The 24,464-nt window shown below is 48.5% G+C and overlaps 3 protein-coding genes across 5 annotated transcripts; 1 reads left to right on the top strand and 2 right to left on the bottom strand.

The window, feature by feature from the left end:
- Positions 1-677: 677 nt before the first annotated feature.
- On the top strand, positions 678-12,933 carry fmnl2b (formin-like 2b). Of its 2 annotated transcripts, XM_069164135.1 has the most exons (28): positions 678-1,312; positions 2,704-2,787; positions 3,013-3,093; positions 3,233-3,309; positions 3,447-3,530; positions 3,616-3,759; positions 4,352-4,478; positions 4,556-4,632; positions 4,760-4,853; positions 4,940-5,014; positions 5,287-5,397; positions 5,591-5,740; positions 5,827-5,928; positions 6,013-6,233; positions 6,552-6,655; positions 6,912-7,094; positions 7,356-7,376; positions 7,641-7,765; positions 7,837-8,039; positions 8,219-8,453; positions 9,186-9,254; positions 9,581-9,661; positions 9,815-9,944; positions 10,267-10,427; positions 10,697-10,798; positions 11,114-11,209; positions 11,467-11,590; positions 11,672-12,933. In XM_069164135.1, the coding sequence occupies exons 1-28, from the start codon at positions 1,196-1,198 to the stop codon at positions 11,758-11,760; spliced, it is 3,267 nt and encodes a 1,088-aa protein (XP_069020236.1). In that variant the 5' UTR covers positions 678-1,195; the 3' UTR covers positions 11,761-12,933. The 2 variants fall into 2 exon arrangements, with proteins under 2 accessions (XP_069020236.1, XP_069020237.1); XM_069164136.1 differs by lacking the exon at positions 7,356-7,376.
- A 453-nt stretch (positions 12,934-13,386) lies between these two features.
- Positions 13,387-17,105, bottom strand: rgn (regucalcin). Its single transcript, XM_069164154.1, has 8 exons — positions 16,995-17,105; positions 16,040-16,252; positions 15,764-15,946; positions 15,557-15,657; positions 15,367-15,481; positions 15,136-15,267; positions 13,703-13,857; positions 13,387-13,601 (listed from the first exon to the last, which is right to left on the bottom strand). The coding sequence occupies exons 2-8, from the start codon at positions 16,200-16,202 to the stop codon at positions 13,551-13,553; spliced, it is 900 nt and encodes a 299-aa protein (XP_069020255.1). The 5' UTR covers positions 16,203-16,252; positions 16,995-17,105; the 3' UTR covers positions 13,387-13,550.
- A 546-nt stretch (positions 17,106-17,651) lies between these two features.
- On the bottom strand, positions 17,652-23,890 carry vps16 (VPS16 core subunit of CORVET and HOPS complexes). Of its 2 annotated transcripts, XM_069164137.1 has the most exons (24): positions 23,762-23,890; positions 23,134-23,222; positions 22,911-23,002; positions 22,528-22,656; positions 22,073-22,217; positions 21,857-21,972; positions 21,651-21,773; positions 21,503-21,558; positions 21,331-21,420; positions 20,816-20,987; positions 20,594-20,725; positions 20,369-20,496; positions 20,201-20,236; positions 20,007-20,115; positions 19,738-19,872; positions 19,512-19,620; positions 19,335-19,432; positions 19,056-19,160; positions 18,866-18,943; positions 18,619-18,705; positions 18,446-18,528; positions 18,222-18,318; positions 18,028-18,131; positions 17,652-17,943 (listed from the first exon to the last, which is right to left on the bottom strand). In XM_069164137.1, exons 1-24 carry the CDS (start codon positions 23,887-23,889, stop codon positions 17,808-17,810), a joined length of 2,577 nt encoding a protein of 858 aa, XP_069020238.1. In that variant the 5' UTR covers position 23,890; the 3' UTR covers positions 17,652-17,807. The 2 variants fall into 2 exon arrangements, with proteins under 2 accessions (XP_069020238.1, XP_069020239.1); XM_069164138.1 differs by lacking the exons at positions 22,528-22,656; positions 22,911-23,002; positions 23,134-23,222; positions 23,762-23,890 and adding an exon at positions 22,320-22,459.
- Between the last annotated feature and the right edge of the window lie 574 nt (positions 23,891-24,464).

Here is a 24,464-nt window from a genome sequence, read left to right as displayed (position 1 = left end):
AATAATTTCTGTTTGTTGTATAAAATCATTTCCAGTCACTCAACACCTGCAGCTCACTGAGCTTCCACCAGGGGGAGCTGTCCTGTTAATGTCTGTCAGTGATGATGATGATGAATTGTTCATCACTGACAGAAACACTTCTACTTTCACGTTAGTTCAAAACAAACTGATTCTGCGGTTAACAAAATAAAAACAAAATTTACATTATTATATCTAATATGTTTTGGTCTTGATTCAACTGTTTTAAAATAAATAGTTCAAAGTCTTCATTCTATTCTTTTCTTCTGGCTGCACTGAGAAAATCAAAGTCGACCAAGTAGCATCATGGGATCCAAATATTGTGATATAATGTGATAGCGGAGCTGCTGGCATCATTAAACAGGATCTTAACACGCATGTAGGACACAAACATACGTGTACAAATACAGCAGCTGATCCATACACACACACACACACACACACACACACACACATACACACACACACACACACACACCTCTGTGTCACTGTCAGTCAGTGTCTCTCCACCCCCTCTGTGTGTGTGTGTGTGTGTGTGTGTGTGTGTGTGTGTGTGTGTGTGTGTGTGTGTGTGTGTGTGTGGTGGGCGGAGCCTGTGGCAGCAGAAGGTTCATTGTCTGAGGAGGCAGTGAGAGACGGAGGAGGGAGGGTCGAGCGAGCTCGGTGGAGACTGCAGCTGTGAGAGAGAGAGACAAAGAGGGGGAGGCCGACTCTCTCTTTCTTTCTTCATGTGGGGGAGGAGAGGGGGAGGATTAACCGGCTGATCTGCAACACGGGCTCACACACAACACACATACATTTCATATTCGTGCACACACGATAACACGGCAGCCGAGCGCGGCTTCATCTGGATCATCATCATCATCATCATCATCATCACCATCATCATCATCAGCAGCAGCAGCAGCAGCAGCGGGAGACAAAGAGAGAGACAGAGACACTGACGAAGGATGGAGACGATCTCCACCATCTGAGGAGGCAGAGACACACAGGAGGACAGACAGGAGGACAGACAGGCAGAGAGAGACAGGCCTTCAGCAGCTCGACCGCCCGTCTGTGATGGCCGACCACATGTTCCTGCCTCTGTGTGTGCTGAGTGTGTGTGTGCTGTAGGTGGGTGTGTTCAGTGTGTGTTCAGTGTGTGTGTGTTCAGTGTGTGTCTGTGTATGTGTGTGTGATGGGGAACACAGAGAGCATGGAGAGTCAGCTGGCCGTGATCCGGTCCAGAGCCGCCCCGGTTCGACTGCCGATGCCGGACCCGGCCGAGCTGGAGGAGAGGTTCTCCATCGCACTGGTGAGTATGTACACACACTACACACTACACACTACACACATACATACACACACACACACACACACACACACACACACACACACACACACACACACACACACTACACACATACATATACACGCACGCACACACACACACACACTACATATACACACACTACATATACACAACACGCACACACACACACTACATATACACAACACACACACACACACTACATATACACACACTACATATACACAACACGCACACACACACACTACATATACACAACACACACACACACACACTACATATACACAACACGCACACACACACACTACATATACACAACACACACACACACACACTACATATACACAACACACACACTACATACACACAACACACACACATAACGTATACACCACACACTACATATACACAACACACACACACACACACACACACACACACACACACACACACACATAACACACACACACTACATATACACAACACACACACTACACACATTCAGGATGTCGACTGCAGATGAGGAAAATGTAAAATAACACTCAGGGAATCTTCAGGAATGGGGTGGTCTGAAGTGGTCCGAGGTGGTCTGAGGTGGACTGAGGTGGTCTGAAGTGGTCCGAAGTGGTCTGAGGTGGTCCGAGGTGGTCTGAAGTGGTCTGAAGTGGTCTGAGGTGGTCCGAGGTGGTCTGAAGTGGTCTGAAGTGGTCTGAGGTGGTCCGAGGTGGTCTGAAGTGGTCTGAAGTGGTCGGAGGTGGTCTGAGGTGGTCCGAGGTGGTCTGAGGTGGTCTGAGGTGGTCTGAAGTGGTCTGAGGTGGTCTGAAGTGGTCTGAGGTGGTCCGAGGTGGTCTGAGGTGGTCTGAAGTGGTCTGAGGTAGTCCGAAGTGGTCTGAAGTGGTCTGAGGTGATCTGAAGTAGTCTGAGATGGTCTGAAGTGGTCTGAGGTGGTCTGAGGTGGTCTGAGGTGGTCTGAAATAGTCTGAGGTGTTCTGAAGTGGTCTGAAGTGGTCTGAGGTGGTCTGAGGTGGTCTGAAGTGGTCTGAAGTGGTCTGAGGTCGTCTGAAGTGGTCTGAAGTGGTCTGAGGTCATCTGAAGTGGTCTGAAGTGGTCTGAGGTGGTCTGAAGTGGTCTGAAGTGGTCTGAGGTGGTCCTCCTGAGGTGGTCCTCCTGAGGAGGACGATGGTCTGGTCCGTCTGATTCACTGTTAAAGAAAACCGTTGTGTTTGAGCCATCTGATTGGTCAGAAGTTTCAATGTTTGACTTCTTGTTTGTTCCATTATGTTGATACCTGGTCTTTCAGAATCTGGAAGGTACCAGCGGTTCTGGTTCTGGTTCTGATGGAGGTACTCCCACATTATAAACTGTTTGTGTTTCAGAATTCAATGAACCTACCACCTGACAAGGTGCGTCTGCTGCGTTCCTACGACAACGAGAAGAAGTGGGAGCTGATCTGCGATCAGGTCGGTGGTGTTAAGAAAGTTCAAAGGTTTGAAAGATTCGTACGTGAAGAAACGTTCGTCTGGAACGTCTGAAGTTGTTTGTTTGTTTGGTTTATGATGGAAACCTAAATGTTTTGACAGACACCTTAAAAGAAGCACATTCAAATCTATAAAAGTCTATTCACATTACTTATATCTAAGTATAAGTAAGTGTGTGTGTGTGTGTGTGTGTGTGTGTGTGTGTAGGAGAGGTTCCAGGTGAAGAACCCCCCCCACACCTACATCCAGAAGTTGAGAGGTTTCCTCGATCCGGCCGTCACACGGAAGGTTTTTATTATTTCATGAAGTCGATATTTAAAGTTTTTATTCGACGATCCTGCAGTTTATTATTAATCCGTCTCTCTGTGTCTGCCTGCCTGCCTGCCTGCCTGTCTGTCTGTCTGTCTGTCTGTCTGTCTGTCTGCAGAAGTTCAGACGAAGAGTTCAGGAGTCGACTCAAATGCTCAGAGAGCTCGAGATTTCTCTTCGTACAAACCACATCGGGTACCTATCTAGCTGACTACCTGTCTCTCTCTCTCTCTCTGACCTGTCTGACTACCTGTCTCTCTCTCTCTCTCTGACCTGTCTGACTACCTGTCTCTCTCTCTTTTTGTCTCTCTCTCTGACCTGTCTGTCTGCAGATGGGTCCGGGAGTTTCTGAACGAGGAGAATCGAGGTCTGGATGTTCTGGTTGAGTATCTGTCGTTTGCTCAGTACGCCGTCACGTGAGTTTCTCAGACAACACGTGTGTTTCCATGGTTACAGACAGCTGTTGAGTGAGGGTGGTGAAACTCGATGACATGTGTTCAGGTTCGATGGAGAGCAGTCGGATGCAGGAAGTGAGGTGTCCTCCATCGATTCTCCCTGGAGTCGGTCCATAGAAGATCTCCACGGCGACTGCAGCCTCCCGTCACCGTCGTCCTCGGTGCCTCGAGCAGCTCGACACTCCATCAGGTTACGACTCCACTCTGAGTTCCGACTCCGAGTTCCGAGTTCCGAGTTCCGACTCTGTGTTCCGAGTTCCGACTTCGAGTTCCGAGTTCCGACTCCGAGTTCCGACTCTGAGTTCCGAGTTCCGACTCCGAGTTCCGAGTTCCGACTCCGAGTTCCGACTCTGAGTTCCGAGTTCCGACTCCGAGTTCCGAGTTCCGAGTTCCGACTCCCGAGTTCCGACTCCGAGTTCCGACTCCGAGTTCCAACTCTGAGTTCCGAGTTCCGACTCCGAGTTCCGAGTTCCGACTCCGAGTTCCGACTCTGAGTTCCGAGTTCCGACTCCGAGTTCCGAGTTCCGAGTTCCGAGTTCCGACTCCCGAGTTCCGAGTTCCGACTCCGAGTTCCGACTCCGAGTTCCAACTCTGAGTTCCGAGTTCCGACTCCGAGTTCCGACTCCCGACTCCGAGTTCCGACTCCGAGTTCCGAGTTCCGACTCCGAGTTCTGACTCCGAGTTCCGAGTTCCGAGTTCCGACTCCGAGTTCCAACTCCGTGTTCCGAGTTCCGACTCCAAGTTCCGACTCCGTGTTCTGACTCCGTGTTGTGTGTTTGCAGCTCCACTCTGGTGACTCGCTCCAACACGCTGCCGAGTCGTCGTACGTTGAAGAACTCTCGACTGGTCTGTAAGAAAGACGACGTCCACGTTTGCATCATGTGTCTCAGAGCAGTCATGAACTACCAGGTAACACGGCTTCAGGCTGGTCCACATGTCACCGCAACACAACCGCTGACCTTCGTCTGTGTTCTCCTCTTCCTCAGTACGGATTCAACATGGTGATGTCACATCCTCACGCCGTCAATGAAATCGCCCTCAGCCTCAACAACAGGAACCCCAGGTACTCATGGGTAAAAATACGCTGAGTCAGGTGTATTTAAACACAACAAAGATAGTGTCTCTCTCTCTCTGTCTGTCTGTCTATCTCACCTGTCTCTCTCTCCCTGTCTGTCTCTCTTCCTCCTCAGGACGAAGGCTCTGGTTCTGGAGTTGTTAGCAGCTGTGTGTTTGGTCAGAGGAGGACATGAGATCATCCTGTCGGCCTTCGACAACTTTAAAACTGTAAACAACAACAACAACAACAACATACTTGACTGATTGATTGATTGATTGATTGATTGATTGATTGATTGACTGATCTGTTGTAGGTGTGCTCTGAGTTGATGCGTTTTGAGAAGTTGATGGAACATTTTAAGAATGAAGACGACAACATCGACTTCCTGGTAAACAGAATTTCATCTTTTCGTTCATCAGGATCATTCTGGTGTCTATAATGTAATATGTAGATAACATGTAGTATGTAGATAACGTGTAGCATGTAGATAACATGTGGCATGTACATAACATGTAGTATGTAGACAGGTTAGGGTCAGCGCTGCCTTCACTGACTGTTGTACACGACATAGTGCAGACTGACGTTTATCGTGTGACATCTTCAGGTCAATGTCTGCTAACAGCATATATTTTTTACTGTTGCCATGGAAACGATTGCTAGGTGGCCTGTATGCAGTTCATCAACATCGTGGTTCACTCAGTGGAGGACATGAACTTCAGAGTCCACCTGCAGTATGACTTCACCAAACTGAACCTGGACGAACACCTGGAGGTAAGAGCCAATCACAGGAGGCCAAGTAGCATCACCACAGTCACATGATCAGCTCTCAGCCAATCACAACGTCTGAGTCACCATTTCAGTTCTCAACTGCTGAAGTTTATTGCGATGGAAACAGAACAACATGTGGCACGTTTAACATGTCTGTTGGTCTGTCTGTCTGTGTCCCCCCACTCCCTCCCCTCAGAGACTGAAGCACACGGAGAGCGACCGACTACAGGTTCAGATTCAGGCGTACCTGGACAACGTGTTTGATGTTGGAACGCTGCTGGAAGATGCAGAGACCAAAACTGCTGCTCTGGAGAGAGTGGAGGAGCTGGAGGAGAGCCTGGGCACGGTAAGATAGACAGGTGGAGAGACAGACAGGTGGAGAGACAGACAGGTGTCCCACTGACCAGTACCTGTCTTTCTCTCTGTCTTCAGATGTCAGAGCGTCTCCTGGACGTGGAGAACGAAGCGATGCTGAAGATTGTCGAACTGGAGAAGCAACTGATGCAAACTAACAAGGAGCTGGACCAACTGCGGGTCAGTGCTGTTACCATAAAAACCATGTTTCCTGTTCACCTGTTCACCTGTTCACCTGCTTCCTGTTACCCATTACCTGTGCAGGACGTATATGCGAGCACCAACACTCAGGTGCACACGTTGCGTCGGATGGTTCGTGAGAAGGACCAGACGATCCGGCGTCAGAGTCGTCTGGAGCGTCAGGCTCAGGAGGCGCAGCAGGCAGGAGGACCCGGAGCTCCTCAACCCCAGAGGGGAGAGGGTGACGGGGGCGTGGCTGACTCCGCCTCCCCCTCACCTCCACCCTGTCCTAACCTGTCCCCCAGGTAAGACACACCTGCACAGCAGCAGACAGACAGAGCTTCAAACGGTCAGGAGACACATGACACATTAAAATGTTAACGTAAATAACAATGAGAAAAACACAGGAAGTCAAGAGCGGCCTTCAAAATTACGGTCCCAAATCGATGTGGAGCCACATGGTGACAACTCAAAACAATTCAACTCATCTAATTAATGTTAAGAAAAAACACTAAATGACCTGACTCCTGATTGGTTGATGAAATAACACACAGGAAGTCATAGCTCTGCTTCCTACAACCATCAGGAACCAATGACATCCTGATGTTCATTCATTTCTGCAGCCCTGAGACTGTAGCCTATCACAGCCTGGGACCAGGGATGGGCGGTGCTCCGGGGATGCTGTGCCCCCCTCCTCCTCCTCCCCCTCCACCAATGCCAGGCACAGGTGAGTTTCAACTCAAGGTTTTAAAAAAATTACTTCGTGCTACTAAGTACAACTAAGTAGTGCTAGATACTACTAAGTACCGCTAAGTACTACCAAGTACTACTAAGTACTGCTAAAAACTACTAAGTACTACTAAGAACTACTAAGTACTAATAAGTACTAATAAGAACTACTAAGTACTAATAACTACTACTAAGTACTAATAAGAACTACTCACTGTCCCCAGGCTGTAATAACATGTGTCTTCTGTCTCCAGTGTCCAACGGGCCTTACCCTGCACCTCCTCCCCCTGCCCCCCCTCCTCCGCCTCCCCCTCCTCCTCCCTGTCGGACCAGCGAGCTCTCCTCCGTCCCCATGCCCCCACCTCCCCCCCCTGTGGCGCCCCCTCTCCCGGGGTCGGGCGGCTCGCCGACGGTCATCTTTAACTCGGGACTTGCAGGTGAGACTGGATCAGAGGGAACGATGCGTTCACAGGCTGCATGGAAAACGGTAGCCTGTAACCATGGCAACAATAACATCACCAGGTCCTGGAGTACCTCTGGAGTACATCACTGCAAATTAATCCACCCACTCACTCAAATTAATCCGCACCTCTCGGCCAATCAGAATCCAGACTTCTCGGTCGTCATGGTAACTGTGAAATGTGCTGTAACTTCCTGTGACTCTAACGTGTCGTTTCTTTTCTCCTGTCTGCTGTCAGAGGGTCCTTTAAAGTTATTCTGTAGGTGTATTGACCCTGACATCACCTGTCCTCCACCCGTCTCCCACCTGTCCTTCACCCGTCCTCTATCCATCCTCCACCTGTCTCACACCCATCACCCACCCGTCCTGTCTGTATCTCTGTCTGTCTGTCCTCCTTTTCTTTAATGTTTTATTGTTAAACAAACTTCATCATCAGAACAAAAAAAATATCTATTTTCAACATATGAATCCGAGACTGACTGTCTCCCTCTCACCTGTCTCACCTGTCTCACCTGTCTCCCAGCTGTGAAGATCAAGAAGCCGATCCAGACTAAGTTCAGGATGCCGGTGTTGAACTGGGTCGCTCTCAAACCGAGTCAGATCAACGGAACCGTCTTCAACGACATCGACGACGAGTCCATCCTGCAGGTAAGACAGAGACACAGAGACACGGAGACACGGAGATTCTCTGACCACCTGTCCATCCTGTCCGTCCCCAGGACCTGGACGTGGAGGAGTTCGAGGAGCTGTTTAAGACGAAGGCTCAGGGCCCGGCGGTGGACCTGACGTTGTCCCGGCAGAAGCTTCCTCAGAAGGCTCCGTCCAAAGTGTCTCTGCTGGAGGCCAACCGCTCCAAGAATCTGGCCATCACGCTGAGGAAGGCGGGCCAGGGGCCAGAGGTCATCTGCCGCGCCATCCACACGTAGGTCTAACTGCGGCAGAAGCCCCGCCCACAGCAGCCAGAGCTCTCGCAGTCCGACTCGGTTCCACCCGCCGCGCCGCATCTGGAACCGGAACGTCCAGATGCGGCGCAGCGGGTTCAGGCTCCCGATTGGCCGCCGGCCCACCGTCTCACAGCTGAACGACCTCTGACCTCTGCAGGTTCGACCTCCGGACAGTGCGCGTGGACTTCGTGGAGTGTCTGATGCGCTTCCTGCCGACGGAGGCCGAGGTGAAGCTGCTGCGACAGTACGAGCGCGACAGGAAGCCGCTGGAGGCGCTGAGTGACGAGGACAGATTCATGATGCAGTTCAGCCGCATCGAGAGACTCAATCAGAGGATGTCAATCATGACCTTCATGGGAAACTTCACCGACAACGTCCAGATGTTGACCCCGGTAAGACACAGCAAGACAGACAGACAGGCAGGAGAGACACAGACAGAAGAGAGACAGACAGGGAGACAAACAGGAGAGAGACAGACAGGAGACAGACAGACAGGGAGATAGACAGGGAGACGGACAGAAGAGAGACAGACAGGGAGACAGACAGGAGAGAGACAGACAGGGAGACAGACAGGAGAGACACAGACAGGGAGATGGACGGGAGAGAGACAGACAGGGAGACAGGAGAGACACAGACAGGGAGATGGACGGGAGAGAGACAGACAGGAGACAGACAGGGAGACAGACAGAAGAGAGACAGACAGGGAGACAGACAGGAGAGAGATAGACAGGGAGATAGACAGGAGGGAGACTGACAGGAGAGAGACAGACAGGAGAGAGACAGACAGAGAGACAAACAGGAGAGAGACGGACAGGGAGACCGACAGGGAGATAGACAGACAGGAGAGAGACAGACAGGGAGACTGACAGGGAGATAGACAGACAGGAGAGAGACAGACAGGGAGACTGACAGGGAGAGAGATAGACAGGAGAGAGACAGACAGGAGAGAAACAGACAAAGGAGACAGACAGGGAAACAAAAGGAGAGAGACAGATAGGGACATAGACAGGAGAGACAGACATGGAGACAGACAGGAGAGAGACAGACAGGGAGATAGACAGGAGAGAAAGACAAGGAGACAGACAGACAGATGTGACCTGTCTCACTGTCTTTTTTCCTCTCAGCAACTCCACTCCATCATCGCTGCTTCAGTTTCTATAAAATCATCTCAGAAGCTGAAGAAGATCCTCGAGGTCAGTCTGAGTGAACAGATCTATATCATCTAACTCTGAGTGAACAGATCTATATCATCTAACTCTGAGTGAACAGATCTATATCATCTAATTCTGAGTGAACGGATCTATATCATCTAACTCTGAGTGAACGGATCTATATCATCTGTGTGAATGGATCTATATCATCTGTGTGAACGGATCTATATCATCTAACTCTGAGTGAACGGATCTATATCATCTGTGTGAATGGATCTATATCATCTGTGTGAACGGATCTATATAATCTAACTCTGTGAACGGATCTATATGATGTGACTACGGTTCTAACAGCTGTTGGTTCTCAGATCATTTTGGCTCTGGGGAACTACATGAACAGCAGCAAGAGAGGAGCAGTGTACGGATTCAAACTACAGAGTCTGGACCTGGTAACACACTCTCTCACACACACACACACACACACACACACACACACACACACACACAGACACAATCCTGGCAGCTGATGTGTGTCTGTGTCTCTCTCTATGTATGTCTCTGTCTGTGTCTCTGTGTGTGTCTGTCTGTCTCTGTGTGTGTAGCTGCTGGAGACTAAGTCCACAGACAGGAAACAGACGTTGCTTCATTACATCAGCAACGTTGTGAGAGAGAAATATGCGTCGGTGTCTCTTTACTACAACGAGCTGCACTACGTGGACAAGGCTGCTGCAGGTGAGTCTGTCAGCCAATCAGAGCGCAGCGGGGCCTCCGTCCTGTGAGTCACCTGTTCACCTGTTCATGTTTTCACCTTTTCACCTCTTCACCTTCTCACCTGTTCACCTTCTCACCTGTTCATGTGTTCACCTTTTCACCTGTTGACCTGTCCACCTGTTGACCTGTCCACCTGTTGACCTGTCCCCGTCCACCTGTTGACCTGTCCACTTGTTGACCTGTCCCCCTGTCCACCTGTCGACCTGTTGACCTGTCCCCCTGTTGACCTGTCCACTTGTTGACCTGTCCCCCTGTCCACCTGCCCACCTGTTGACCTGTGCAGTGAGTCTGGAGAACGTGCTGTGTGATGTGAAGGAGCTGCAGCGCGGCATGGAGCTCACCTGGAGGGAGTTCAGCGTGTCGCACAACGCAACACTCAAAGACTTCATCAGCAGGAACGAATCACGACTCAGCAAACTGCAGGAGGACGCACGCATCGCTCAGGTGAGACACACAGACAGGTGAGGTAGGTAGGTAGGTATTTACTTTATTAATCCCCGAGGGGAAATTTTTAACAGGTGAGACAGGTGAGACACAGACAGGTGAGACACAGACAGGTGAGATAGACACAATGTTAATCAAACTCGGTGTCTATAGTTCTAAATCATATGAAACTGTGACGAACTGTGTGCGTGCGTGTGCGTGTGTCTGTGTGTGTGTGTGTGTGTGTGTGCGTGTGCATGTGTGTGTGTGTGTGTGTGGACAATCCTCAGGACGCCTTTGAAGATGTGGTGAAGTTTTTCGGCGAGAGTTCAAAGACGATGCCTCCGTCCGTCTTCTTCCCCATCTTTGTTCGTTTCATTAAAGCCTACAGGGTGAGTGACACAACACTAAGCCCCGCCCCTTCACACATGGGTGTGGTCCGTCAGCCTCAAGCCCCTCCTACATTTTGACTGAAAAGTTCTTCTTTAAAACCACTCAGATCCCGTGGAGATGTCATGACTTCATTTGTGTATGTGTGTGTGTTCGCGTGTTGTGTGTCTGTGTGTGTGCGCGTGTTGTGTGTCTGTCTGTGTGTGGTGTGTCTGTCTGTGTGTGGTGTGTCTGTGTGCGTGTGTCTGTGTGTGTCTGTGTGCGTGTGTGTCTGTGTGTGTGTGCGTGTGTTGTGTGTCTGTGTTGTGTGTCTGTAGCTGGCGGAGGACGAGAACGAGCAGAGGAGGCGTCAGGAACAGATGTTGTTGGAGAAACTGGAGCAGGAGGAGCAGCAGGAGGAGGAGGAGACCAAGGTGAGACCTGTCAATCAAAGAGAACAGGTGCTGCTGATACACATGTACATTAAGCACTGACATCATCTCCTAAACAGTTTGTGATTGGTCAGTAGATCTGTGGGCTACCATGGACCAGAAGGTATTAAGGTTAAATGTGTGTAACGTGTCGTTGGTGCTGTCGGCTGGAACCTCAGAAAACGTTGTACGATTGATGGACACAACAGTTCATGACATGACGGCTGTGACATCACTAAGACCCTCCCCCCTCCCCCCAGTCTCCATCCCACAGGGGGAAGCGGCAGAAGCAGGAGCTGCTCACAGAGCTGCGACGACGACAAGGAAAAGACAGTCGGCATGTTTACGAGGGGAAGGACGGCGCCATCGAGGACATCATCACAGGTGAATATGTCAACACACGATTACGCCAGCTGCGTCTTATGTCCTTTCTGATCTGATTGGTTGTTGTTTTCCTGCCTGCAGCTCTGAAGACCGTCCCCTTCACAGCTCGATCGGCCAAACGTAGCTCCCGCTTCTTCTGTGACCCCGCCCACTCTGAGGAGCACTACTGAGACACATTACAGCACGGAGAGGGACACGCCCACTTCTCATCGATGGGACCAATTAGCACTTTGAACATTTCTGATCAATCAATGTGAACTAATGACTTCATGTTTTGTATGTTGTACAGACCAGGTAGCTCAACTCCCCCTGACCTCTGACCTCTGGAGTTTGTTTATCCACCAAACTCCATTTAGAAATCTGGAAAAGAAAAGAGACCAATAGGAAGTGGATCTGGAATCAGTCAGATCAGAAGTTCACAGGAAACCTGCCAATAAACTTGGTGTTGTGGAGCTCCAGATCACATGACCTTCCTCAGCTGATGTCCAGCTGTCAGGAAGTTCCAGATGTTCTGATTTTGGAGCACTTTAGACTCAAAGTTCATTGTTGAATCAAAAACTACAAATATCAACACCTATGACTCCCAAACAGCCGGACCACTGAGGACCGGGACTCTGATATGGTTCTGGCTCGGTTTATTGAACACTTCACGCCTTTTTAAATCACGAGGGCTAACAGAGTCTCAACTTCCTTAAACATTTCAGGGGTCAAAGGTCAGTGGATTCAGAGAGCTCAATGAGAGCCAGAGTCCTGGTCCTGGTTCTGGTTCTGGTTCAGCAGGTCTGTGTCTTTGACTGGATCTTGTACAGGGTTCTACTCTTTTCACACATTGTTTTCTACTGTGTTTACTGGCAGGAAGCGTTAGCATCACATGCTAATGTGCTTTAGGAGCCAAACGTTTGCCAAAATCTGTTTATCTGGAACTCCGACCTTCCCCGACGTTCTCCAGTTCCCCGACATTCCCCGACGTTCTCCAGTTCCCCGACGTTCTCCAGTTCCCCGACATTTTCCAGTTCCCTGACGTTCCCCGACGTTCTCCAGTTCCCCGACGTTCCCCGACGTTCCCCGACGTTCCCCAACGTTCTCCAGCTCCCCGACATCTGGACACACCTGGAGACAGCTGGACACACCAGTCTCACACTGACGACAGTGTCCGGTCCACAAAGCCCCCCCCCCCTTCATTGTTTTCAGTAAAAATAATAATAATAATAACAGCACAAGGTTTTCTACGTGTACAGACGTTTTCTAGAAAGCTGTGTAGCGATGCTCGTACTGTCTGGTGTTTGTTGCTTCTTGGTGGTGAATCTGCACTTGGTGTGTAAATGAAGCGCACCCTGATTACATGATGCTGTCGTCTCACTTTTTATACATTTTCCTTTAAATGTCCGATAACTGTGATGTCACAAACTCATGGTGATGTCATATGTCCACCCTCAGAACAGCCTGATGTTCAATCTTTTATGTGGAAAAAAAACACAGCGGTTGTTCTGTCGCACCGAAGAAAACCTGTGATTGGGCTGGAAAGAGTCAGCCAATCAGAAGAGAGGTACACTGATATCAATGGGCCTTAAAGACACGGACAACCTGCTGTTAGTGGAGACGCTCAGAGAGGATGACTCACATTTTAAAACCACTAAATATCTTCTGATGGATTTAAAACGGATAAAATCGTTGGACAATATGGACCTTTAAAAAGCTCAATAACCGATGAACTACGTTACCCATGATCCTCAATGATAACATTATTGGTGTCACTCTGATTGGCTCATTTTTAACAGCTTCAAACTCCACACGTCTGAGTATGAACCATTTATTAATAAATCTGCTGATCCAGTTCAGTCATGATTGACAGCTCAAGTTATCATTCATTAATCAGTGTGCTGATCATTTCCTGTAAGTGAACTGTGCTGTGATTGGCTGTTTGAGTTCATCAATGGACAGAGTCGCCGCCTCCTGAAGATCATCCAGTGAATGAATTTGAGGGTCGACCTTTGACCCCAAGTCCTCTCACCTGTACAAACACACACACACACAGGCGGACACCAACCATCATCATCATGTGTAGGACACTTAACACCCCGAGCAGGTGAGTCAGCGAACAGGTTGACTTGCCCTGAAGGTGTCTCCCGCCAGCGGCTGCTGCCTGCTCTCTGATTGGTCGAGGCCCAGACTGGCTGAGGTCACATAGAGGTCAGAGTAGTCTGGACCCCCGAAACAACAAGACGTGGTCTTTGTCACCGGCAGAGAGACCGTCTGCAGCCTCACACCTGAGGAATATGACAGGTACAATTCATCTTTCTAACCATCACTTCAGAACAACCACATATTCCCGAAACAACCGGTAGAACACGGCAGAACCAGGTAGAACCAAGTAAAACCAGGTAGAAGCCGGCAGAACCAGGTAGAACCAAGTAGAATCCGGTAGAACCAAGTAAAACCAGGTTGAACCAAGTAGAATCTGGTAGAACCAAGTAACTCACCTGAATGGAGTAAATGAAATTCAGACAGACATACTTCAAACTGGAACATGACAGGTACAACCAGTATAACCAGTACAACTAACCAGTGCAACTAACCAGTGTAGCCAGTACAACTAACTAGTACAACTAACCAGTACAGCCAGTACAACTAACCAGTACAACTAACCAGTATAGCCAGTGTAACTAAACAGTATAGCCATTGAAAATAACCAGTATAACCAGTACAAGTAACCAGTATAGCCAGTGTAACTAAACAGTATAGCCATTGAAGCTAACCAGTACAACTAACCAGTATAACCAGTGCAACTAACCAGCACAACTAACCAGTACAGCTAGTCCAACTAACCATTACAGACAGTACAACTAACCAGTATATCCAGTCCAACTAACCAGTCCAACTAACCAGTATAACCAGTACAACTAAACAGTATAGCCATTGAAAATAACCAGTATAACCAGTCCAACTAACCATTATGGACAGTACAACTAACCAGTATATCCAGTACAACTAACCAGTCCAACTAACCAGTATAACCAGTACAACTAACCAGTATAGCCAGTGTAACTAAACAGTATAGCCATTGAAAATAACCAGTATAACCAGTACAAGAAACCAGTATAGCCAGTGTAACTAAACAGTATAGCCATTGAAGTTAACCAGCATAACTAACTACTATAACCAGTGCAACTAACTAGCACAACTAACCAGTACAGATAGTACAACTAACCAGTATAACCAGTACAACTAACCAGTACAGCTAGTCCAACTAAACAGTATAACCAGTAACCACAACTAACCAGTATAGCCAGTGTAACTAAACAGTGTAGCCATTGAAAATAACCAGTATAACCAGTACAACTAACCAGTACAGCCAGTACAACTAACCAGTATAACCAGTACAACTAACCAGTATAGCCAGTGTACCTAACCAGTATAGCCATTGAAACTAACCAGTATAACCAGTACATTAACCAGTAGAACTAACCAGTACAGCCAGTACAACTAACCAGTACAACTAAACAGTATAGCCAGTGTAACTAACCAGTATAACCGGTGTAACTGACCAGTAGTTGAGTCGATATTGATGACTCGTCCTCCGTTGTAACACGCCACCCACAGACGACCTTCAGCATCCACTGTCATGCCATCAGGAAGCCCCTCCCCCTCCTCCATACGGTACACCACACGACGGTTACCTATGCAGTAATAGTACAAGAGTACATATGTACTGCAGTATAAGTAGACATGTGCTGCAGTATAAGTACACATGTATTGCAGTATAAGTACACAGTTACCGAGGTTTCCAGTGTTTGAGTCGTAGTCGAAGGCGTCGACAGTCAGAGACAAACTGTCTATGTAGAAAAATGTCTTCTGATCCAAAGACCAGTCCAACCCATTAGATATGTCCACCTGAGAGTGAGACAGGTGTAGGGAGTGAGACAGGTACAGGGAGTGAGACATATATAGACAGAGAGATGAGGGTACCTGGCTCAGGTGTTTGGTGACGGTGAGGTCAGAGGTCACGGAGAACAAAGATCCTTGTTTCCTCTGAACCCGTGCTGGATGCTCCTCGATTCCCATCGTACCTTCAACCCACATCAGGTGGACAGTAAGACAGGTGAACAGGTGGATGGACAGGTAACTGGGTGGACAGACAGACAGGTGACCATGTAACCAAGTGGACAGACTAACCTGCCAGCAGCCGTCCAATCGGATCAACCTTCCCATCGTTCAATCGATTGTTCGGTTTGTCTTCGTCAACTTCCAACAGTGATGTCATCGTCTGAGTCGACCAATCAACAGCCACAACGCTGCGACCAACACCTGCAACATAACCACCTGACTGACGGGGAACCGCAAAGCCCACCATGTCACCTGAGGAGACGGACAGAGAGACAGACAGGTGAGACACAGATAGGAAGAAAGACATGCAGGTAAAGAGACAAGCAGGTTTGCTGATTGGCTGACCTGTCTCCACAGACTGGATCTGATTGGTCGCTGGACTCCATTTGTGGATCCTGCGCCCCGCTATGTCCACAAACAGCAGTATCTGCTCTGACTCCTCCCACACCGGCCCTTCACCAATCAGAGCACTGGCTTTCACCACACACTCCACCTTCACTGATGACATGACCACCTGTCGGTCAGGACCAATCACGGATCAGGATGCACCTCTCTCACCTGTTGCACGGTTTCCAAAGGAAACAGGACATATTAAACCCACAGTAGGAATCACACATGAACTAGTACTACATGTACACAGAGTACAGCAGTACCATGAGTACTCCCTGATACGGTCTTTTATCTGGGAGTACTAAACGTGTTGCTGCCAGTAGTACTATTGTGTACACCGTGTGGTACTGCAGTATTCTGACAGCTGATTCATTAACTAACCGGGCCAGTTAAAGTTTAATATAATGATGACTGAGCTCTTTTCTCCGTCGCCAGACTCCGTTGACATTTTGCCAGTTTTTAGGACCGTGTTGCTGAGCTGCAGTTCACGGACCTGCTGGCATCTAACTACAGACATACTGCGGAACTAACGGCAGTTCTGCGACATTTAAATCACAGATAATCAATAAAATCCACAACACCTGGACTGTCAGGACCAGACCTCAGTGACGTCAGTCGTCACCGAAACACCTGGACTGTGAAAGTGAGCAGAGACGGCCTTCAGTCGTCAATAAACACTTCAGTCCGATAATTTGTACCAGCTGGACTTCCAACATACAGCAGGTTAACATGGACACATTTTAAACGGAGTCTGGAATGTAGAAACTGCACCTTTAAACCGCTGCACTTTCCACAAACGGGTTCATAAAACATGGGACAAAGCTCTTTCTGTATAGCTCTTATGAAACAAGGCGCGTGCGCAGTAAGAGTCCTTGAATTTCTTCACATTTAAAACAGACGAAACACTTACCTGACGGAACACAATACTTCGAAGTACTCTGAATTATTTCTCGGTGGATCTGAGTTTCTTCAAGTCCTGCCCACAGCTGACGGCTGGACAGCTCCGCCCCTCCCGGCGGCCCACTCAAAGTAAACATACCGAAAAATGTAGATTCAGCAAAAATCTTCAACATAAATAAACCTCCTGGATGAGGAACATATTGATTAACTGATGATCAACAAATTGATTTTAAGTTTAATACCAATGAAAACAAACTTATTTGAATGCAGAGAACTAAACATTTTTAGTTTTGGAGGAAAACACAAAATACAGTTTAACGAGGATTTGTTGTTTTGTTTCGAAATTTAAAGTCAGATTTCAGAGGTTTTGTTTCTGTCGCCTCCCTGTGGTCTAACTAAGAACTGCAGGACACTTCATTATTTATTTTACACAACAAATATGAAAACAGGTTCCTGACAGAACATTCATAAAAAACATCGTAACTGTGATCACTTCTGTAGCTCCATCACAATAAAGTACCCTGCTGGGTCCCGGGTGGAAAGCTTTTAATATGAAGCAGATGTGTTGCCTGGATGACAAACAGCCAGCGAAGGAGATAGTGACACTCTGATGGTTCCCGTCGTCATGGTGATGTGAAGGTTTACTGAAACAGGAAACGCTCAGCTGGTCGTTCAACATCAACAGCGTTTTTATTCAGGAACAAACAGTGAAGAAGACAACACGATCAGCTGATCATTAACTCCACACCACTTAGCGCTCACAGTTCAGAAGAGGAACTGGTTGCCATAATAGCGCCTCATGTCAATCACAGTGAACTGAGGATCACTTTTTGGCAGTAGTGGCTCGGTTCAACCTGTCAATCAGCAGACGGTCAGAGCCGGAGCATCTCGCAAGGACCGCCCCCATCTCTGATTCGTTCTTTCGCTCGATGGCAGCGTCCGCCGCCCCCTCCAGGTCACTGACAGGAAGAAAGGAAGAACAGTGACCTGAGTGGTCTGCTCTCACCTGTCTGATGATGTCACAGCCAGGTGTTGTGTCTTACCCGACGGCCAGGTGAGCTTTGACCCTCTGCTCAGGTGTCACCTTGGAAACGTACTTCTTGGCTTCGTACTTGTTGTTACACTTCATGCAAACTTCAACAAATGCCTGAAGAAGAGACGGTGCTAAGACTCATGGGAAATGCAGTCCAACTTTACTTTTAGTCATATCACTGATGAAGGAGGTGTGGCTTCTTACCAGATAGCCAATGGGAGACTTCTTGCTCTTTGAGAACTTCTCTAACTCCTCCCACTCTTCCTTCTCTGCCAGAGACTTGAGCTTCAACCACCAATACCTGGCACAGGTAGGTAGACAGACAGACAGAAAGACAGGGACACTAAGAATTCCCAATATCAGTTCAAGAATAAAGATGTTAGCCAATCAGAGGGCAGCCCTGTGACATCACTTGCTGAGTGTCTCACCTTTTGTCAGGTACTCTGAAGTCTCTGTAAAGTTGCTCCGCCTGTTTGTGAAGTCCTAAAGCCAACAGAGCCTCCATGGTGGCCTGAACCAACAGGAAGTAACATCACCGGGCAGATCAGAGTTTCTCACTGAGTCACATTGAGTTCATTCATTTCCATACACCTTTATCTACCTGTAGAGACAGTCCCAGAAGCCCCGCCCCTTTCTCATCATCCAGTTTACGCTGAAAACGGAGGAGACGCATCTCGTCCTCGGTGGCCTGAAGACAGGATACAGAGACAATATGATCTACCTGTCTGTCTCTCCAGTACATTCAGGGAAACAGATCCAGAAAATCACACAGTGACGCCTCTGTCTGCGTTCAACCATCTGTGTAGTTCATCACAGTTGACTTCAGGTGTATTCCACTTCCTGTTTACCTTCGCAGAAAACTCGTTCTTCGCCTTGTTGTATTCGTCTACAGCACTCTGCAGGAGAGACAGACGGCTCTCCAACCTCTGCACACAGACAGGTGGAAACAGACAGGTGGAGAGAGGTAGATACGGACAGGTAATTCAGAGGGTTAGTGACTAACCAGCTGTTAACTGACTCACTAGTTGTTCTCGTTACCTTTTCTCTGTAACTGGCAGTGACGTAGTAGTTAGCCAGCTCCTGATGATCGTCATCCTGGTTGTAAAGATCCTTCAGAGTTTCCTGTTCCTGCAGCTTACAGAACTGAACCACACACACACACACACACACACACACACACACACACACACACACACACACACACACACACACACACACACACAATCAGCAGGTCGATCTTCGAGTTGGAAAAAGTCTCCTCACACATGACAAAACAGTGAACCTTCAGCTGGGTGTACCCGTCTGCAGTGGGCGTACCTGCCTGTAGAGACTGAGGGCGACCGGTTGGTTCCTCAAAGTCATGAAGAAATCTCCTCTGTTCATCTCGTTCTTCAGGTAACTCACCACCGTATACACTAACAACACACAGGGAGACTAGTCAGTGTGACATCATCTACCAGACAGACAGGTAGGGGGCGGGGCTAACAAACTCACCCAGGTCAGTGTCTCCGCTCTCCACAGCTTTACTGAGAGCCAGCTGACTCCTCTTCATCTTCAGCAGCAGAGGAACCTGCTCCCCAGACCGAGCCTCGAAATCCAGCAGCTGGTGGAGACAGAGAGAATCCCTGACCAACCCACCAGTAACCAACCCATCAGTAACCAACCCATCACTGACCAACCCATTAGTTGATGGATCAGAGTTGTGATGTGAGACAGGTACCTTGATGGCGAGTTCAGTGCGTCCACATTCGTACGCTTTAGCTGCGATGTGTGAATACGAGACACCAGGTGAGTCTCCCACCTTCACACACACCACTTGAGCTATGGCCTCATCTGATAGGTCCTTCTGCTGCACCTGGACACGCCCACAAACACATCACACCGGTGAGCAGTTTAATCTAAAGTCGACACAGGCAAGATGCAGGTGAGACGGGAGTGAGACAGGAGTGAAAGGTAAGACAAAGGTGAGACAGGAGTGAGACAGGTCACCTTGCATGCGGCCCAGTGCTTGAGGACTCGGCTGACTCCCTGATAATCAGGAATCTTCAGGTAACGACAGATTTCGATGGCTAACGGATAAAACTGTCGATACACCAGCCTGCAGGGACAGAGAGAGACAGGTGACACACCGCTGTGGACACGAAGGACAAGTGGAGACACACATGTTGGATGAGTTCACTCACCTGTCAATCAGCACCTGCAGAGTCATCTGTTTGAATCTGAGGTCAGAGGTCAAGGAGTCTGTCCCCATAGTAACATTGAACACTGCATTTCTACTGTGCCTGTGACTGACACCATAAACACTGTACACTACATCTCCCATCATGCACCTGTGCAGTGAGAGAGGATACTGAGTGTGTGTGAGCGGCAGCCCCACGCTGCTCTCTCTGACGGCGTTCAGAACTCGGAGCTCCCGGCAGGTGGACACGAACGGATCCGGACAGAAGTCTGTCAGGAAACACTTCCCGAAGGACGCCGCCTGGTGGACGACACACAACATGACACCATCACACTGACCCGGGTCAGTTTACACTCTGACCCGGGTCAGTCAGTGGACCATTTTCCAGGTTTCTCACCCTCATCAGGGACTTCTGGGTGTTGGTGTCGTACTCGTGACCTGCTGCCTCCACGCACTGCCGGACTGCTTCTCCCAGCATGCTTTGCTCCTTGATCTCCCTCAGGTACTCATCAGCCTTCTGACTTGACTTCTAAACAAACAGACAGACAGGTGATCAGACAGACAGGTGATCAGACAGACAGCTGATCAGACAGACAGGTGATCAGACAGACAGGTGCACCTCGTACTCCCGGTGAGCCTCCAGCAGCAGAGCTCCAGGAGCCATGGAGGCGATCTTGAAGATGTCCTGACAGACCAGAGGAACCTCCTGCAGCAGCTCCTGATTGGTGGAGCTGATGATCCGGACTCCATCCAGTTCTCCCACCAGAACACAGGGATCCTCCACAGGGAACCTAGGGTCAGGGTCAAGGGTCAAACTGTACCCGACGGTGACCATCTCAACAGGAGGCCACCGGGAACACCTTAGCTGGACCGGAACCTGTTCAGAGGGCCAAAAATCTGGTTCTTACAAATCTGTTTAAAACCACATTCTTATGTGGAACATTGACCTCGAGCTGCTGAACAAGGAGTTTAACCCAGGAGACCCTACAATGTTCAAACACAACCATGACGAGATCCAAGAGAACCTAAACGAGATCCAAGAGAATCCCAGAAGACCCAGAAGAACATCGCAATACTGCTCCCACTCTGACCTGGTTCCGGTCTGGTTCCGGTCTGACCTGGTTCAAAGGATACTGGATGGTGTCGTTACACACTCCGGCCACCATGAGCAGCCTGTCCCACATCAACACAACAGATGGCTGCTGACTCTTTGGTCTGCGACACCTGGACAGGTACAGAAGGTGAGTAACAGACAGGTAAACAGGAAGTTAGACAGGTAAACAGGAAGTTAGACAGATAAACATACCAAACCATCTGTTTGGGTGTTGTTGTCTTCTTGGTGTCGACTTCACTCAGTTTCTCCTGCAGACAGAAGAATCACCTGTAAATCATCGCCACAGCCCTGACCCCACCCCCTCAGGGAATAGATCTGAAAGCTGATAGGCCAGAGTTACCTGCAGGTGGGAGGAGCCTGTCCACAGGTGTCCAGTGTCAGTGAAGAGAGCTAGGTATTTATAGCTGAATGACACAGACATTTGGACGATGCTGCCGGCCTGAGGACTGAGACCTGGAGGACACTGAAGACAGACAGGAGGTTAGACAGGTAATTAATGTCTCACCTGTCTGACTCTCTACCTGTCTGTCTCTCTAACTGCCTCACCACAGCAGTACAGGACGTGTTGTCCAGGATGTAGAGTTCAGGTCCGTTGGACAGCAGGACTTTAGTCTGTCTGTCCTGAGTCAGGACGACCCAGCAGGATGGCTTCCCCTGAAGACCTGAGGGAGACAGGTAAGAGGTAGAGAGTGAGACAGGTCAGAGAGGGAGACAGGTCAGAGGGAGTATATCTGAGTGTAAAAACATGTGGGCTGCTGTTACCTGGGACTTCAGGTAACCTGCGGAGCTTCAGGTCATCAATGTTGGTTGCTAAGGTAAAGCGGGAGGAGCCTGTTACTATGGCAATACCTGTTCCATAAGGAGAGTGGAACACCTTGGCCTCCAACACCTGACTCTGGACCACTTCCTGTTTACAATAACAACAGCGTTAACATGGTAACTAGTTAACAGACCGACATATCCTATACTGAAGTGGTTCGTTTACATGGTAACTAGTTAACAGACCGACCTGTCCCATACTGAAGTGGTTCGTTAACATGGTAACTAGTTAACAGACCGACCTGTCCCATACTGAAGTGGTTTGTTTACATGGTAACTAGTTAACAGACCGACCTGTCCCATACTGAAGTGGTTCGTTAACATGGTAACTAGTTAACAGACCGACCTGTCCCATACTGAAGTGGTTTGTTTACATGGTAACTAGTTAACAGACCGACCTGTCCCATACTGAAGTGTCTCTTGAAGGATCCGAACAGATCGTAGATCAGAACCGATCCGTCCTCCTGGACGCACAACAATTCATCACTCACTGTCCAACCGAGCTGCACCACAGGACCACTCTTCCACTGGGACAGAGAGAAATACAGGTGAGAGACAGACAAGTCTTCAGAGTGTCCAGTAACTGGTCAGGACAGAATCTGATTGGCTGAGTACGAAGATCCAAATCACAAATGTTGTCGTTCCAGCGGTCAGAAGTATGTTGATCAATAACAATATCAGTACTTCCTGATGAAGGTTATTGATCGTCTGCTCCGTCAGCATCACTGTGCTGCGTTCAGGAACCTTCTGAACTCATCGATCAGCTGTGATTGTTACTTACAGGGAAACTGGCGATGCTGCCGCCAGACGCCGAATAAATCTCCAACTGAGGACGAGAACTGGGAGAACGTCTGTGAGGTTCTCTGAGGAGAGCTGAGAGACAGACAGGTAGAGACAGACAACAACAACAACATCAAGAATAATAATAACACCTACAACCATAATAATAACAACAACAACCATAATGACACCAATAATAACAACAATAATAATGTGTTTCGTACCTACTGGTCCTCCGTATGGAGCTGCAGACACCAAACTGTCTCTGAGTCCGTCTCTGATGGTCCAATTCATCTCATACAGGTCACACTTACTGGAACACACACACACACACACACAGAGACACACACACACACACACACACACACACACACACACACACACACACACACAGAGACACACAGAGACACACACACACAGAGACACACACACACACACACACACACACACACACGTTAGACATTCTCATCTCTGTAATTGGACACCTCTGCTGACTTCGTCACGAACGTCTCGTGACGTCACATGTTCGTTTGACGGGAATACCTGTGTTCGTGAATTGAAGCAGCTAAAGGCTAACAGAGGAGCTAACAGCTGATCATAGTCAGCTGACATCTGAAGCGAGCTGAAGCTAACGGTAGCAGGGTCACATGACCGGCAGGGAACCAGATTGCAGCATGTTCACAGTTTAAAACCCAGCTGATCACAGACCTGGTTCGGGTTCTGATTCTGGTTCGGACGTGTGTTGTTTCACCTGCTAGCATGTAAACAGTTGCAGACTGTGGTTAGCCACACAGCTAACGTTAGCCGGGGGTGCTAGCTGCTACCGGACCGAGAGACCGTAGAGGAACTGACCGATAGAAAGCTTCTCCCAGCGGGTTCCAGCTGGCGGTGATGAACGCCATGTTGCCTCCTCCGGTTCTCCGCTGTGGTGTCAGCGGGCTGCTGCTGCTGCTGCTTTTAAGTTTTATGGCGGATGGCATCCAGCGAAAGGTGCATTACCGCCACCTGCTGTCCCGGAGTGTATATAACCCTAACCCTATGTATATAACCCTATGTACTGTATATAACCCTATGTATATAACCCTAACCCTATGTATATAACCCTATGTATATAACCCTAACCCTATGTACTGTATATAACCCTATGTATATAACCCTAACCCTATGTATATAACCCTATGTATATAACCCTAACCCTATGTACTGTATATAACCCGAACCCTATGTATATAACCCTATGTATATAACCCTATGTATATAACCCTAACCCTATGTATATAACCCTATGTATATAACCCTAACCCTATGTATATAACCCTATGTATATAACCCTAACCCTATGTATATAACCCTATGTATATAACCCTAACCCTATGTATATAACCCTATGTATATAACCCTAACCCTATGTATATAACCCTATGTATATAACTCTAACCCTATGTATATAACCCTAACCCTATGTATATAACCCTATGTACTGTATATAACCCTATGTATATAACCCTAACCCTAACCCTAACCCTATGTATATAACCCTAACCCTATGTATATA

Source organism: Embiotoca jacksoni, unplaced genomic scaffold, assembly GCF_022577435.1.
Source record: "Embiotoca jacksoni isolate LCO1_2020_lvr unplaced genomic scaffold, fEmbJac1.0.p SCAF_30, whole genome shotgun sequence".
Classification (NCBI taxonomy): domain Eukaryota; kingdom Metazoa; phylum Chordata; class Actinopteri; family Embiotocidae; genus Embiotoca; species Embiotoca jacksoni.
The sequence above is the reverse complement of the archived record's forward strand: the minus strand, read 5'-3'. Positions and strand labels throughout refer to the sequence as shown.